Raw genomic sequence first — 11,569 nt, 5'->3', positions numbered from 1 at the left:
TACATCCGTCTTTATTAACTGAATCAAGACTAACAGCTGGACTTTGTCCTCTGGAGGACACCATACATCTGTCTTTATTAACTGAATCAAGACTAACAGCTGGACTTTGTCCTCTGGAGGACACCATACATCTGTCTTTATTAACTGAATCATCTTTTAAGACTTTAAATTTTTATTTTGAAAAACAAATCAGTGGTTTTCCTGTTCAGTGTCGACGTCATCCCCCAACAAACAATATTAATGGTACTAATAAATACATCTTAGAATAGACCCGTCTGTCTCTCTGTCTGTCTGTCTGTCTCTCTCTCTGTCTGTCTGTCTGTCTCTCTCTCTGTCTGTCTGTCTGTCTCTCTCTCTGTCTGTCTGTCTGTCTGTCTGTCTGTCTGTCTGTCTGTCTCTGTCTCTCTCTCTGTCTGTCTGTCTGTCTGTCTGTCTGTCTGTCTCTCTCTCTGTCTGTCTGTCTGTCTGTCTGTCTGTCTGTCTGTCTGTCTCTCTCTCTGTCTGTCTGTCTGTCTGTCTGTCTGTCTGTCTCTGTCTCTCTCTCTGTCTGTCTGTCTGTCTGTCTGTCTGTCTGTCTGTCTGTCTGTCTGTCTGTCTGTCTGTCTGTCTGTCTGTCTGTCTGTCTGTCTGTCTCTCTCTCTGTCTGTCTGTCTGTCTGTCTGTCTGTCTGTCTGTCTGTCTGTCTGTCTGTCTGTCTGTCTGTCTGTCTCTCTCTGTCTGTCTGTCTGTCTGTCTGTCTGTCTCTGTCTCTCTCTCTGTCTGTCTGTCTGTCTGTCTGTCTGTCTGTCTGTCTGTCTGTCTGTCTGTCTGTCTGTCTGTCTGTCTGTCTCTGTGTGTGTCAGTGGAAGACGGTCTGTCTGTCTGTCTGTCTCTCTGTCTGTCTGTCTGTCTGTCTCTGTCTCTCTCTCTGTCTGTCTGTCTGTCTGTCTGTCTGTCTGTCTGTCTGTCTGTCTGTCTGTCTGTCTGTCTGTCTGTCTGTCTCTGTGTGTGTCAGTGGAAGACGGTCTGTCTGTCTGTCTGTCTCTCTGTCTGTCTCTCTGTCTGTCTCTGTGTCTGTCTCCCTGTGTGTCAGTGGAAGACGGTCTGTCTCCAGCGTTTGTCCGGGGTAAAGGGCCACAGACAGTCGGTGATGGAGGAGGTGAAAGGTCGCGGCTCCACGCTGAGGTCCAGCTGCTCCAGACGACAACAGTTCAGCTGGCTGTTGATTGGACGAAGAGTCGACTGCTGAGTCAGCTGCTCCGTCAGCTGCACCACAGACAGGTAGACAGACAGGTAGACAGAGAGAGAGAGACAGACAGACAGGTAGACAGAGAGAGAGAGAGACAGACAGACAGGGAGAGAAAAGTAGAGAGACAGACAGGTAGAGAAAGAAAGACAGACAGTATATATATATATATCAGTGAACATATTGATCGGTATATTTACAGGTATATTAGTGAACATATTGATCGGTATATTTACAGGTATATCAGTGAACATATTGATCGGTATATTTACAGGAATGAGGTGATTGGACGGCAGGTTGAAGGCCTGAGCGATCGCTACGGCCATCTCATATTTGGTCATCTGCTCTTTAGCTGAGAAGTGAAAGATTCCTCTGATAGACGGGTCCTGGAAGAGAGACAGACAGGTGGTGAGACAGGCAGAGGGTTACACTGACAAAGACAGGTACCTGTCTCTCTGTCTCTATCAATCAGCCAGACAGTGACCTACCTGTCTCGCTCTCTCCGACAGCTTCCTGCAGACGGCGGCGACGTCCCTGGCGTCGGTGGGGAACCTCTGCTGGCAGTGGTCCAGCGTGCTGTCCTCCGTCCCCTCCTGGACCTTCAGCCACAGAGACGTCACGGCGCTCTCCGTCACCGACTCCACCTCCCCGAACAGGACCGGCACCCGCAGCACCACCGCACCTGAGAGACAGACAGGTGAGAGGCACACAGGTAACAGACAGGTGAGAGGCTGACAGGTGAGAACACAGACAGGTAACAGACAGGTGAGAGGCAGACAGGTAACAGACAGGTGAGATGCAGACAGGTAACAGACAGGTGAGATGCAGACAGGTGAGAACACAGACAGGTAACAGACAGGTGAGAGGCAGACAGGTAACAGACAGGTGAGAGGCAGACAGGTAACAGACAGGTGAGATGCAGACAGGTGAGAACACAGACAGGTAACAGACAGGTGAGATGCAGACAGGTGAGAACACAGACAGGTAACAGACAGGTGAGAGGCTGACAGGTGAGAGGCAGACAGGTTACAGACAGGTGAGCAGGAGACAGGTGAGAGATAGACAGGTAACAGACAGGTGAGAGACAGACAGGTACCTGGACAGGTGAGAGGCAGACAGGTAACAGACAGGTGAGAGGCAGACAGGTGAGAACACAGACAGGTAACAGACAGGTGAGAGGCTGACAGGTGAGAACACAGACAAGTAACAGACAGGTGAGAGGCAGACAGGTGAGAGGCAGACAGGTAACAGACAGGTGAGATGCAGACAGGTGAGAACACAGACAGGTAACAGACAGGTGAGCAGGAGACAGGTGAGAGACAGACAGGTGAGAGGCAGACAGGTGAGAGGCAGACAGGTGAGATGCAGACAGGTGAGAACACAGACAGGTAACAGACAGGTGAGCAGGAGACAGGTGAGAGACAGACAGGTGAGAGGCAGACAGGTGAGAGGCAGACAGGTGAGAGGCAGACAGGTAACAGACAGGTGAGATGCAGACAGGTGAGAACACAGACAGGTAACAGACAGGTGAGCAGGAGACAGGTGAGAGACAGACAGGTGAGAGGCAGACAGGTGAGAGACAGACAGGTGAGATGCAGACAGGTGAGAGGCAGACAGGTGAGAACACAGACAGGCAACAGACAGGTGAGCAGGAGACAGGTGAGATGCAGACAGGTGAGAGGCAGACAGGTAACAGACAGGTGAGAGGCAGACAGGTAACAGACAGGTGAGAGGCAGACAGGTAACAGACAGGTGAGATGCAGACAGGTGAGAACACAGACATGTTACAGACAGGTGAGAGGCAGACAGGTTACAGACAGGTGAGATGCAGACAGGTGAGAGACAGACAGGTAACAGACAGGTGAGAGACAGACAGGTACCTGGACAGTGTCTCAGTGTCTCTCTCTCTCCCTCCAGTTTGCTGCGTCCGTAGACGTTGAGAGGATTGGGACTGTCGTCTTCTCCGTACGGAGGATTCCTCCCATCGAACACGTAGTCGCTGCTGATGTAGACCAAGAACGCTCCAATCACAGCTGGAGGGGATGACATCATCATCATCACCATCATCATCACCATCATCACCATCATCACCATCATCACCATCATCACCATCATAACATAGAATACACAGATAATCATGCAGTGGGTGTTGATGTAGAGGGTTAGTTAACAGGTTACAGCTTCTCTACCCGTCTGTCTGTCTTCTCTACCCGTCTGTCTGTCTTCTCTACCCGTCTGTCTGTCTTCTCTACCCGTCTGTCTGTCTTCTCTACCTGTCTGTCTGTCTTCTCTACCCGTCTGTCTGTCTTCTCTACCCGTCTGTCTGTCTTCTCTACCCGTCTGTCTGTCCACCTACCTGCCTCCTTGGCGATCGTGCTCGTGGCGTGCACATTGAGGTTGATGGCGGCTTCGGTGTGTCTCTCCACAACATCTGGACGTCTCTCCGCTGCACAGTGGACGACCACGTCAGGCTGAGACAGAGAGGTCAAAGGTCAGAACATTTAACATGTTATATATATATATCCACAGTGATCAGCCATAACATGATGACCAGCAGGTCCTCCTGACCCTGGAGGACTCCTCTAGACCTCTGAAGGTCTGACCCTGGAGGACTCCTCTAGACCTCTGAAGGTCTGACCCTGGAGGACTCCTCTAGACCTCTGAAGGTCTGACCCTGGAGGACTCCTCTAGACCTCTGAAGGTCTGACCCTGGAGGACTCCTCTAGACCTCTGAAGGTCTGACCCGTGGAGGACTCCTCTAGACCTCTGAAGGTCTGACCCTGGAGGACTCCTCTAGACCTCTGAAGGTCTGACCCGTGGAGGACTCCTCTAGACCTCTGAAGGTCCGGGCCACCTTCTTCCATCGCTCCGTGGTCCAGTTCAGATGCTCACGGGCCCATTGTAGGCGCTTTATGGCGGTGGACACGGGTCAGAACGGGCTACCTGACCGGTCCCCATCAGGGCACCCTGACCGGTCCCCATCAGGGCACCCTGACCGGTCCCCGTACCAACAACCTGCTCCTCACTGTGTGTTCTGACTCCTTTCTATCAGAACCGACGCTGGCCCTCCTCACGCTGGCCCTCCTCACGCTGGCCCTCCTCAAGCTTGCCCTCCTGACACTGGCCCTCCTGACGCTGGCCCTCCTCAAGCTGGCCCTCCTCAAGCTAGCCCTCCTGACGCTGGCCCTCCTGACGCTGGCCCTCCTCAAGCTGGCCCTCCTCACGCTGGCCCTCCTGACGCTGGCCCTCCTCAAGCTGGCCCTCCTGACGCTGGCCCTCCTGACGCTGGCCCTCCTCAAGCTGGCCCTCCTCAAGCTGGCCCTCCTCAAGCTTGCCCTCCTGACGCTGGCCCTCCTGACGCTGGCCCTCCTCAAGCTGGCCCTCCTCACGCTGGCCCTCCTGACGCTGGCCTTCCCCACGCTGGCCCTCCTCACGCTGGCCCTCCTGACGCTGGCCCTCCCCACGCTGGCCCTCCTCACGCTTGCCCTCCTGACGCTGGCCCTCCTGACGCTGGCCCTCCTCAAGCTGGCCCTCCTCACGCTGGCCCTCCTCAAGCTGGCCCTCCTCACGCTGGCCCTCCTCAAGCTTGCCCTCCTGACGCTGGCCCTCCTGACGCTGGCCCTCCTGACGCTGGCCCTCCTCAAGCTGGCCCTCCTCACGCTGGCCCTCCTCAAGCTTGCCCTCCTGACACTGGCCCTCCTGACGCTGGCCCTCCTCAAGCTGGCCCTCCTCAAGCTAGCCCTCCTGACGCTGGCCCTCCTGACGCTGGCCCTCCTCAAGCTGGCCCTCCTCACGCTGGCCCTCCTGACGCTGGCCCTCCTCAAGCTGGCCCTCCTCACGCTGGCCCTCCTCAAGCTTGCCCTCCTGACGCTGGCCCTCCTCAAGCTGGCCCTCCCGACGCTGGCCCTCCTCAAGCTGGCCCTCCCCACGCTGGCCCTCCCGACGCTGGCCCTCCCCACGCTGGCCCTCCCGACGCTGGCCCTCCTCAAGTTGGCCCTCCCGACGCTGGCCCTCCTCAAGCTGGCCCTCCCGACGCTGGACCTCCTCAAGCTGGCCCTCCCGACGCTGGCCCTCCTCAAGCTGGCCCTACCGACGCTGGCCCTCCTCAAGCTGGCCCTCCCGACGCTGGACCTCCTCAAGCTGGCCCTCCCGACGCTGGCCCTCCTCAAGCTGGCCCTCCCGACGCTGGCCCTCCTCAAGCTGGCCCTCCCGACGCTGGCCCTCCTCAAGCTGGCCCTCCTCAAGCTGGCCCTCTTGACACTGGCCCTCCTCAAGCTGGCCCTCTTGACGCTGGACCTCCTCAAGCTGGCCCTCCCGACGCTGGCCCTCCTCAAGCTGGCCCTCCCGACGCTGGCCCTCCTCAAGCTGGCCCTCTTGACGCTGGCCCTCCTCAAGCTGGCCCTCCTCAAGCTGGCCCTCTTGACGCTGGCCCTCCTCAAGCTGGCCCTCTTGACGCTGGCCCTCCTCAAGCTGGCCAGTTCAGTGTGTAGTACAGTGTGTAGTTCAGTGTGTATAGTGTGTAGTTCAGTGTGTAGTACAGGGTGTAGTTCAGTGTGTAGTTCAGTGTGTAGTACAGTGTGTAGTTCAGTGTGTAGTATAGTGTGTAGTATAGTGTGTAGTTCAGTGTGTAGTACAGTGTGTAGTACAGTGTGTAGTTCAGTGTGTAGTACAGTGTGTAGTACAGTGTGTAGTATAGTGTGTAGTTCAGTGTGTAGTACAGTGTGTAGTTCAGTGTGTAGTACAGTGTGTAGTATAGTGTGTAGTATAGTGTGTAGTTCAGTGTGTAGTTCAGTGTGTAGTTCAGTGTGTAGTACAGTGTGTAGTACAGTGTGTAGTACAGTGTGTAGTATAGTGTGTAGTTCAGTGTGTAGTACAGTGTGTAGTTCAGTGTGTAGTACAGTGTGTAGTATAGTGTGTAGTATAGTGTGTAGTTCAGTGTGTAGTTCAGTGTGTAGTACAGTGTGTAGTACAGTGTGTAGTTCAGTGTGTAGTACAGTGTGTAGTATAGTGTGTAGTATAGTGTGTAGTATAGTGTGTAGTACAGTGTGTAGTATAGTGTGTAGTACAGTGTGTAGTACAGTGTGTAGTACAGTGTGTAGTACAGTGTGTAGTTCAGTGTGTAGTACAGTGTGTAGTATAGTGTGTAGTACAGTGTGTAGTTTAGTGTGTAGTTCAGTGTGTATAGTGTGTAGTACAGTGTGTAGTACAGTGTGTAGTTCAGTGTGTAGTACAGTGTGTAGTATAGTGTGTAGTATAGTGTGTAGTTCAGTGTGTAGTTCAGTGTGTAGTACAGTGTGTAGTACAGTGTGTAGTTCAGTGTGTAGTACAGTGTGTAGTATAGTGTGTAGTATAGTGTGTAGTATAGTGTGTAGTACAGTGTGTAGTATAGTGTGTAGTTCAGTGTGTAGTACAGTGTGTAGTACAGTGTGTAGTACAGTGTGTAGTTCAGTGTGTAGTACAGTGTGTAGTATAGTGTGTAGTACAGTGTGTAGTTTAGTGTGTAGTTCAGTGTGTATAGTGTGTAGTACAGTGTGTAGTACAGTGTGTAGTTCAGTGTGTATAGTGTGTAGTACAGTGTGTAGTACAGTGTGTAGTATAGTGTGTAGTACAGTGTGTAGTTCAGTGTGTATAGTGTGTAGTACAGTGTGTAGTACAGTGTGTAGTATAGTGTGTAGTACAGTGTGTAGTTCAGTGTGTATAGTGTGTAGTACAGTGTGTAGTTCAGTGTGTATAGTGTGTAGTTCAGTGTGTAGTTCAGTGTGTAGTACAGTGTGTAGTTCAGTGTGTATAGTGTGTAGTATAGTGTGTAGTTCAGTGTGTAGTACAGTGTGTAGTTCAGTGTGTATAGTGTGTAGTACAGTGTGTAGTTCAGTGTGTAGTACAGTGTGTAGTTCAGTGTGTACAGTGTGTAGTACAGTGTGTAGTTCAGTGTGTATAGTGTGTAGTTCAGTGTGTAGTTCAGTGTGTAGTACAGTGTGTAGTTCAGTGTGTAGTACAGTGTGTAGTACAGTGTGTACCTTGTACTCGTGCAGTAGTCCTCTGACGGCGTCCTCGTCTGTGAGGTCACAGCGGAGGAGGCGGGGCCTGGCTCTCCGGTATCCGGTCCCGATGACGGACCAGCCGCCGGTCTGGAACTCTCTGACCACGGCTCGACCCAGGAGACCCGTCGCCCCGGTAACCAGGACCTTGGGACCCGCCGGGACCATGGGCTCCTCCTGGAACACAGGAAATGGACCGCATTGATACCATTGGAACCAGGACCTGGACCTGAACCAGGACCTGGACCTGAACCAGGACCTGGACCTGGACCTGGACCTGGACCTGGACCTGGACCTGGACCAGGACCAGGACCAGGACCTGGACCTGGACCTGAACCAGGACCTGGACCTGAACCAGGACCTGGACCTGGACCTGGACCAGGACCTGGACCTGGACCTGGACCTGGACCTGGACCTGGACCTGGACCTGGACCTGGACCTGGACCTGGACCAGGACCTGGACCTGGACCTGGACCTGGACCTGGACCAGGACCTGGACCTGGACCTGAACCAGGACCTGGACCTGGACCTGGACCTGGACCTGGACCTGGACCAGGACCTGGACCTGGACCTGGACCTGGACCTGGACCTGGACCTGGACCTGGACCAGGACCTGGACCTGGACCAGGACCTGGACCTGGACCTGAACCAGGACCTGGACCAGGACCTGGACCTGGACCTGGACCTGGACCTGGACCAGGACCTGGACCTGGTCCTGCTCCAGGTCCCAGTCCAGATGAGTGTTTACCTGCTGGACCTGGACCTGAACCAGGACCAGGTCCTGGTTCAGGTCCAGGTGAGTGTTTACCTGCAGCAGCTGAACGTGTCCTGGGCTGAAGATGATTGTGTGTTCTGCTGGGTTCATCTCCTCCTGACTCTGACTCTGGTTATTGGTTATTGGTTATTGATTACTGATATATCGATCACTGACTCTGATGCGCAGTTTAGTTTCGCTTCCGTTCTCTGAGCGATCAGCTGTCTGCCGTAAAGCAGCTGTCTGCCGTAAAGCAGCTGTCTGCCGTAAAGTGAAGCAGCTGTCGTGGTGCTGCTATGCTAGCTGTTAGCATGCAGGCTAACAGAGGAAACATGATGGATGATGGGAAATAACCTGAACCCGGAACTGAGATACCTCCAGACCCCCCAGACCCCCAGACCCCCCAGACCCCCACAGCCCCACAGACCTACCTCTGATCCCAGCATCACATCCAGGGCTTCTAGAGACCGGTACGGATCAGTAGAGTCCAGTAGAGTCCAGTAGAGCAGCAGAGCAGTTTAACAACCTGATCACAGAGTCAGACTCACTACCACCCCCTCTGGTCATTACACATATACACACACACACATATATATATATATATTATATATATTATATATATATATATATAAAAATAAGGTGATGGTATGGTATGTATATATATTTATATATATATAATTATATATATATACATATATTTTTTTTAATATAATATAAATATATATATATATAATATAAATAATATTATATATATATTATTTTTATTTTAAAAATATATATTAAAAATAAAAATAATAAAATATATATATATATAATTATATATATATACATATATATATATATATATATATATAAAAATAAGGTGATAACAAAGGGAACTGTATATACACAAAATACATCTATGGAAATCAGATTGATGGATTATATTCACCAGAAGTATAAAATATTATAAATTAAAAAGAAAACGCCACTAATCTGAGAGGGAATTTATATTATATATATATTATATAATATATATACATACAATTTAAATACAATATAAATATATATATATGTATATATATATATATATACATATAAATATACATATTATATATAATATAAATAATAATATTATATATATAATATTTTTATTTATATACATTTTTATATTAAATAAATAAAATATATATATATATATATAAATATATATATATATATTTCAAAATAAGGTGATAACCAAGGGAACTGTATATACTAAATACATCTATGGAAATCAGATTTATGGATTATATTCACCAGAAGTATAACATATTATAAATTAAAAAGAAAACGCCACTAATCTGAGAGGGAATGTTTTTATTCTTTGATTTCTGGTTGCTGGATAATCAATGTAATCAATAATTGCTGACAATGATCCTGATTTATCTGACTTCAGGACATCTCTGAGAAAAAAGTCATAATAATATGAGAATAAAGTCATAACTTTATATTATTATTAATAATATATAGAGACAGATGGAGAGAGAGAGAGAGAGAGAGAGGACGGTGGAGAGACATAGAGACAGACAGAGAGAGACGAGCTGCAGCCTCGTCTGTCAGTCACCTCCTAAAATAGAAACCTGCAGACTGATACCGTCTCTGTTTATCTCTATGTCTCTCCACCGTCCTCTCTCTCTCTCTGGACCTGCAGGCTGTCACCAACACTCTCTCTCTCCTGCAGGGCAGTCAGTTAGAACTGAACCAGGATCCCACTCAGACCGCTCTGGGACCAGAACTCCCTCTGAACCAGCTCTAACGGATACGAGAACTGAACCAGGATCCCACGAAGACCGCTCTGGGACCAGAACTCCCTCTGAACCAGCTCTAACGGATACGAGAACTGAACCAGGATCCCACGAAGACCGCTCTGGGACCAGAACTCCCTCTGAACCAGCTATAAGGGATACGAGAACTGAACCAGGATCCCACGCAGACCGCTCTGGGACCAGAACTCCCTCTGAACCAGCTCTAAGGGATACGAGAACTGAACCAGGATCCCACGAAGACCGCTCTGGGACCAGAACTCCCTCTGAACCAGCTCTAACGGATACGAGAACTGAACCAGGATCCCACGCAGACCGCTCTGGGACCAGAACTCCCTCTGAACCAGCTCTAACGGATACGAGAACTGAACCAGGATCCCACGAAGACCGCTCTGGGACCAGAACTCCCTCTGAACCAGCTCTAACGGATACGAGAACTGAACCAGGATCCCACGCAGACCGCTCTGGGACCAGAACTCCCTCTGAACCAGCTCTAAGGGATACGAGAACTGAGGAGTTCTGGGTAAACTTTTACTGTCAATGAAAACTGTGAAATGTTGAATCACTGAAACCACCAGAGAGACCAAATACTCCACCAGGACCAGAACCTGGACTGGACCTGGTGCTGGTCTCTGACCACCAGCCTAACCAGGACCTCTATAAGAAGTCTGCACCTGAATCTTGTGGGACCTGAATCCTGATCCAGAAAGAGAATCAGAGACTCTTCAGTGTTTTTATTTATTCTCTGACGCGTCGCCTCGCCGCTGTGAAACAACCAGAAACTGAATTTACAAACTGTTACATCAGACTGACACCTGATCACTACCTGGACAGGAAGTGGTTTGTTGGTCGGTTTGTTGGTCAGTTTGTTGGTCGGTTTGTCGGTCGGTTTGTTGGTCAGTTTGTTGGTCGGTTGGTGAGTTTGTTGGTCGGTTGGTCGGTTTGTTGCTCGGTTTGTTGCTCGGTTGGTCAGCTTGTTGGACGGTTTGTTGGTTGGTTTGTTGGTTGGTTTGTTGGTCGTTTGGTCAGTTTGTTGCTCGGTTTGTTGGTCGGTTGGTCAGCTTGTTGGACGGTTTGTTGGTTGGTTTGTTGGTCGTTTGGTCAGTTTGTTGCTCGGTTTGTTGGTCGGTTGGTCAGCTTGTTGGACGGTTTGTTGGTCAGTTTGTTGGTCGGTTGGTGAGTTTGTTGGTCGGTTTGTCGGTTGGTTGGTCGGTTGGTTGGTCGGTTTGTTGGTCGGTGTGTCGGTCGGTTGGTCAGCTTGTTGGACGGTTTGTTGGTTGGTTTGTTGGTTGGTTTGTTGGTTGGTTTGTTGGTCAGTTTGTTGGTCGGTTGGTGAGTTTGTTGGTCGGTTTGTCGGTTGGTTGGTCGGTTTGTTGGTCGGTTTGTCGGTTGGTTGGTCAGCTTGTTGGACGGTTTGTTGGTTGGTTTGTTGGTTGGTTTGTTGGTTGGTTTGTTGGTCAGTTTGTTGGTCGGTTGGTGAGTTTGTTGGTCGGTTTGTTGTTTGGTTGGTCAGTTTGTTGGTCGGTTTGTCGATCGGTTGGTCGGTTTGTTGCTCAGTTTGTTGGTCGGTTTGTCGGTCGGTTGGTCGGTTTGTTGCTCGGTTTGTTGGTCGGTTGGTCAGCTTGTTGGACGGTTTGTTGGTTGGTTTGTTGGTTGGTTTGTTGGTTGGTTTGTTGGTCAGTTTGTTGGTCGGTTGGTGAGTTTGTTGGTCGGTTTGTTGTTTGGTTGGTCAGTTTTTTGGTCGGTTTGTCGATCGGTTGGTCGGTTT

General features: G+C 50.2%; 1 protein-coding gene across 2 annotated transcripts; it reads right to left on the bottom strand.

Moving 5' to 3' along the window:
* Positions 1–100: 100 nt before the first annotated feature.
* Positions 101–8,521, bottom strand: mat2b (methionine adenosyltransferase 2 non-catalytic beta subunit methionine). 2 transcript variants are annotated; one of them, XM_074612257.1, is made up of 7 exons: positions 8,449–8,521; positions 7,243–7,440; positions 3,582–3,696; positions 3,106–3,258; positions 1,714–1,907; positions 1,498–1,611; positions 101–1,245 (listed from the first exon to the last, which is right to left on the bottom strand). In XM_074612257.1, the coding sequence occupies exons 1-7, from the start codon at positions 8,461–8,463 to the stop codon at positions 1,069–1,071; spliced, it is 966 nt and encodes a 321-aa protein (XP_074468358.1). In that variant the 5' UTR covers positions 8,464–8,521; the 3' UTR covers positions 101–1,068. The 2 variants fall into 2 exon arrangements, with proteins under 2 accessions (XP_074468358.1, XP_074468357.1); XM_074612256.1 differs by lacking the exon at positions 8,449–8,521 and adding an exon at positions 8,072–8,240.
* Between the last annotated feature and the right edge of the window lie 3,048 nt (positions 8,522–11,569).

Source organism: Sebastes fasciatus, chromosome 16 (genome assembly GCF_043250625.1).
Source record: "Sebastes fasciatus isolate fSebFas1 chromosome 16, fSebFas1.pri, whole genome shotgun sequence".
NCBI classification, from domain to species: domain Eukaryota; kingdom Metazoa; phylum Chordata; class Actinopteri; order Perciformes; family Sebastidae; genus Sebastes; species Sebastes fasciatus.
This window is presented reverse-complemented; position numbering and strand designations above follow the sequence as displayed.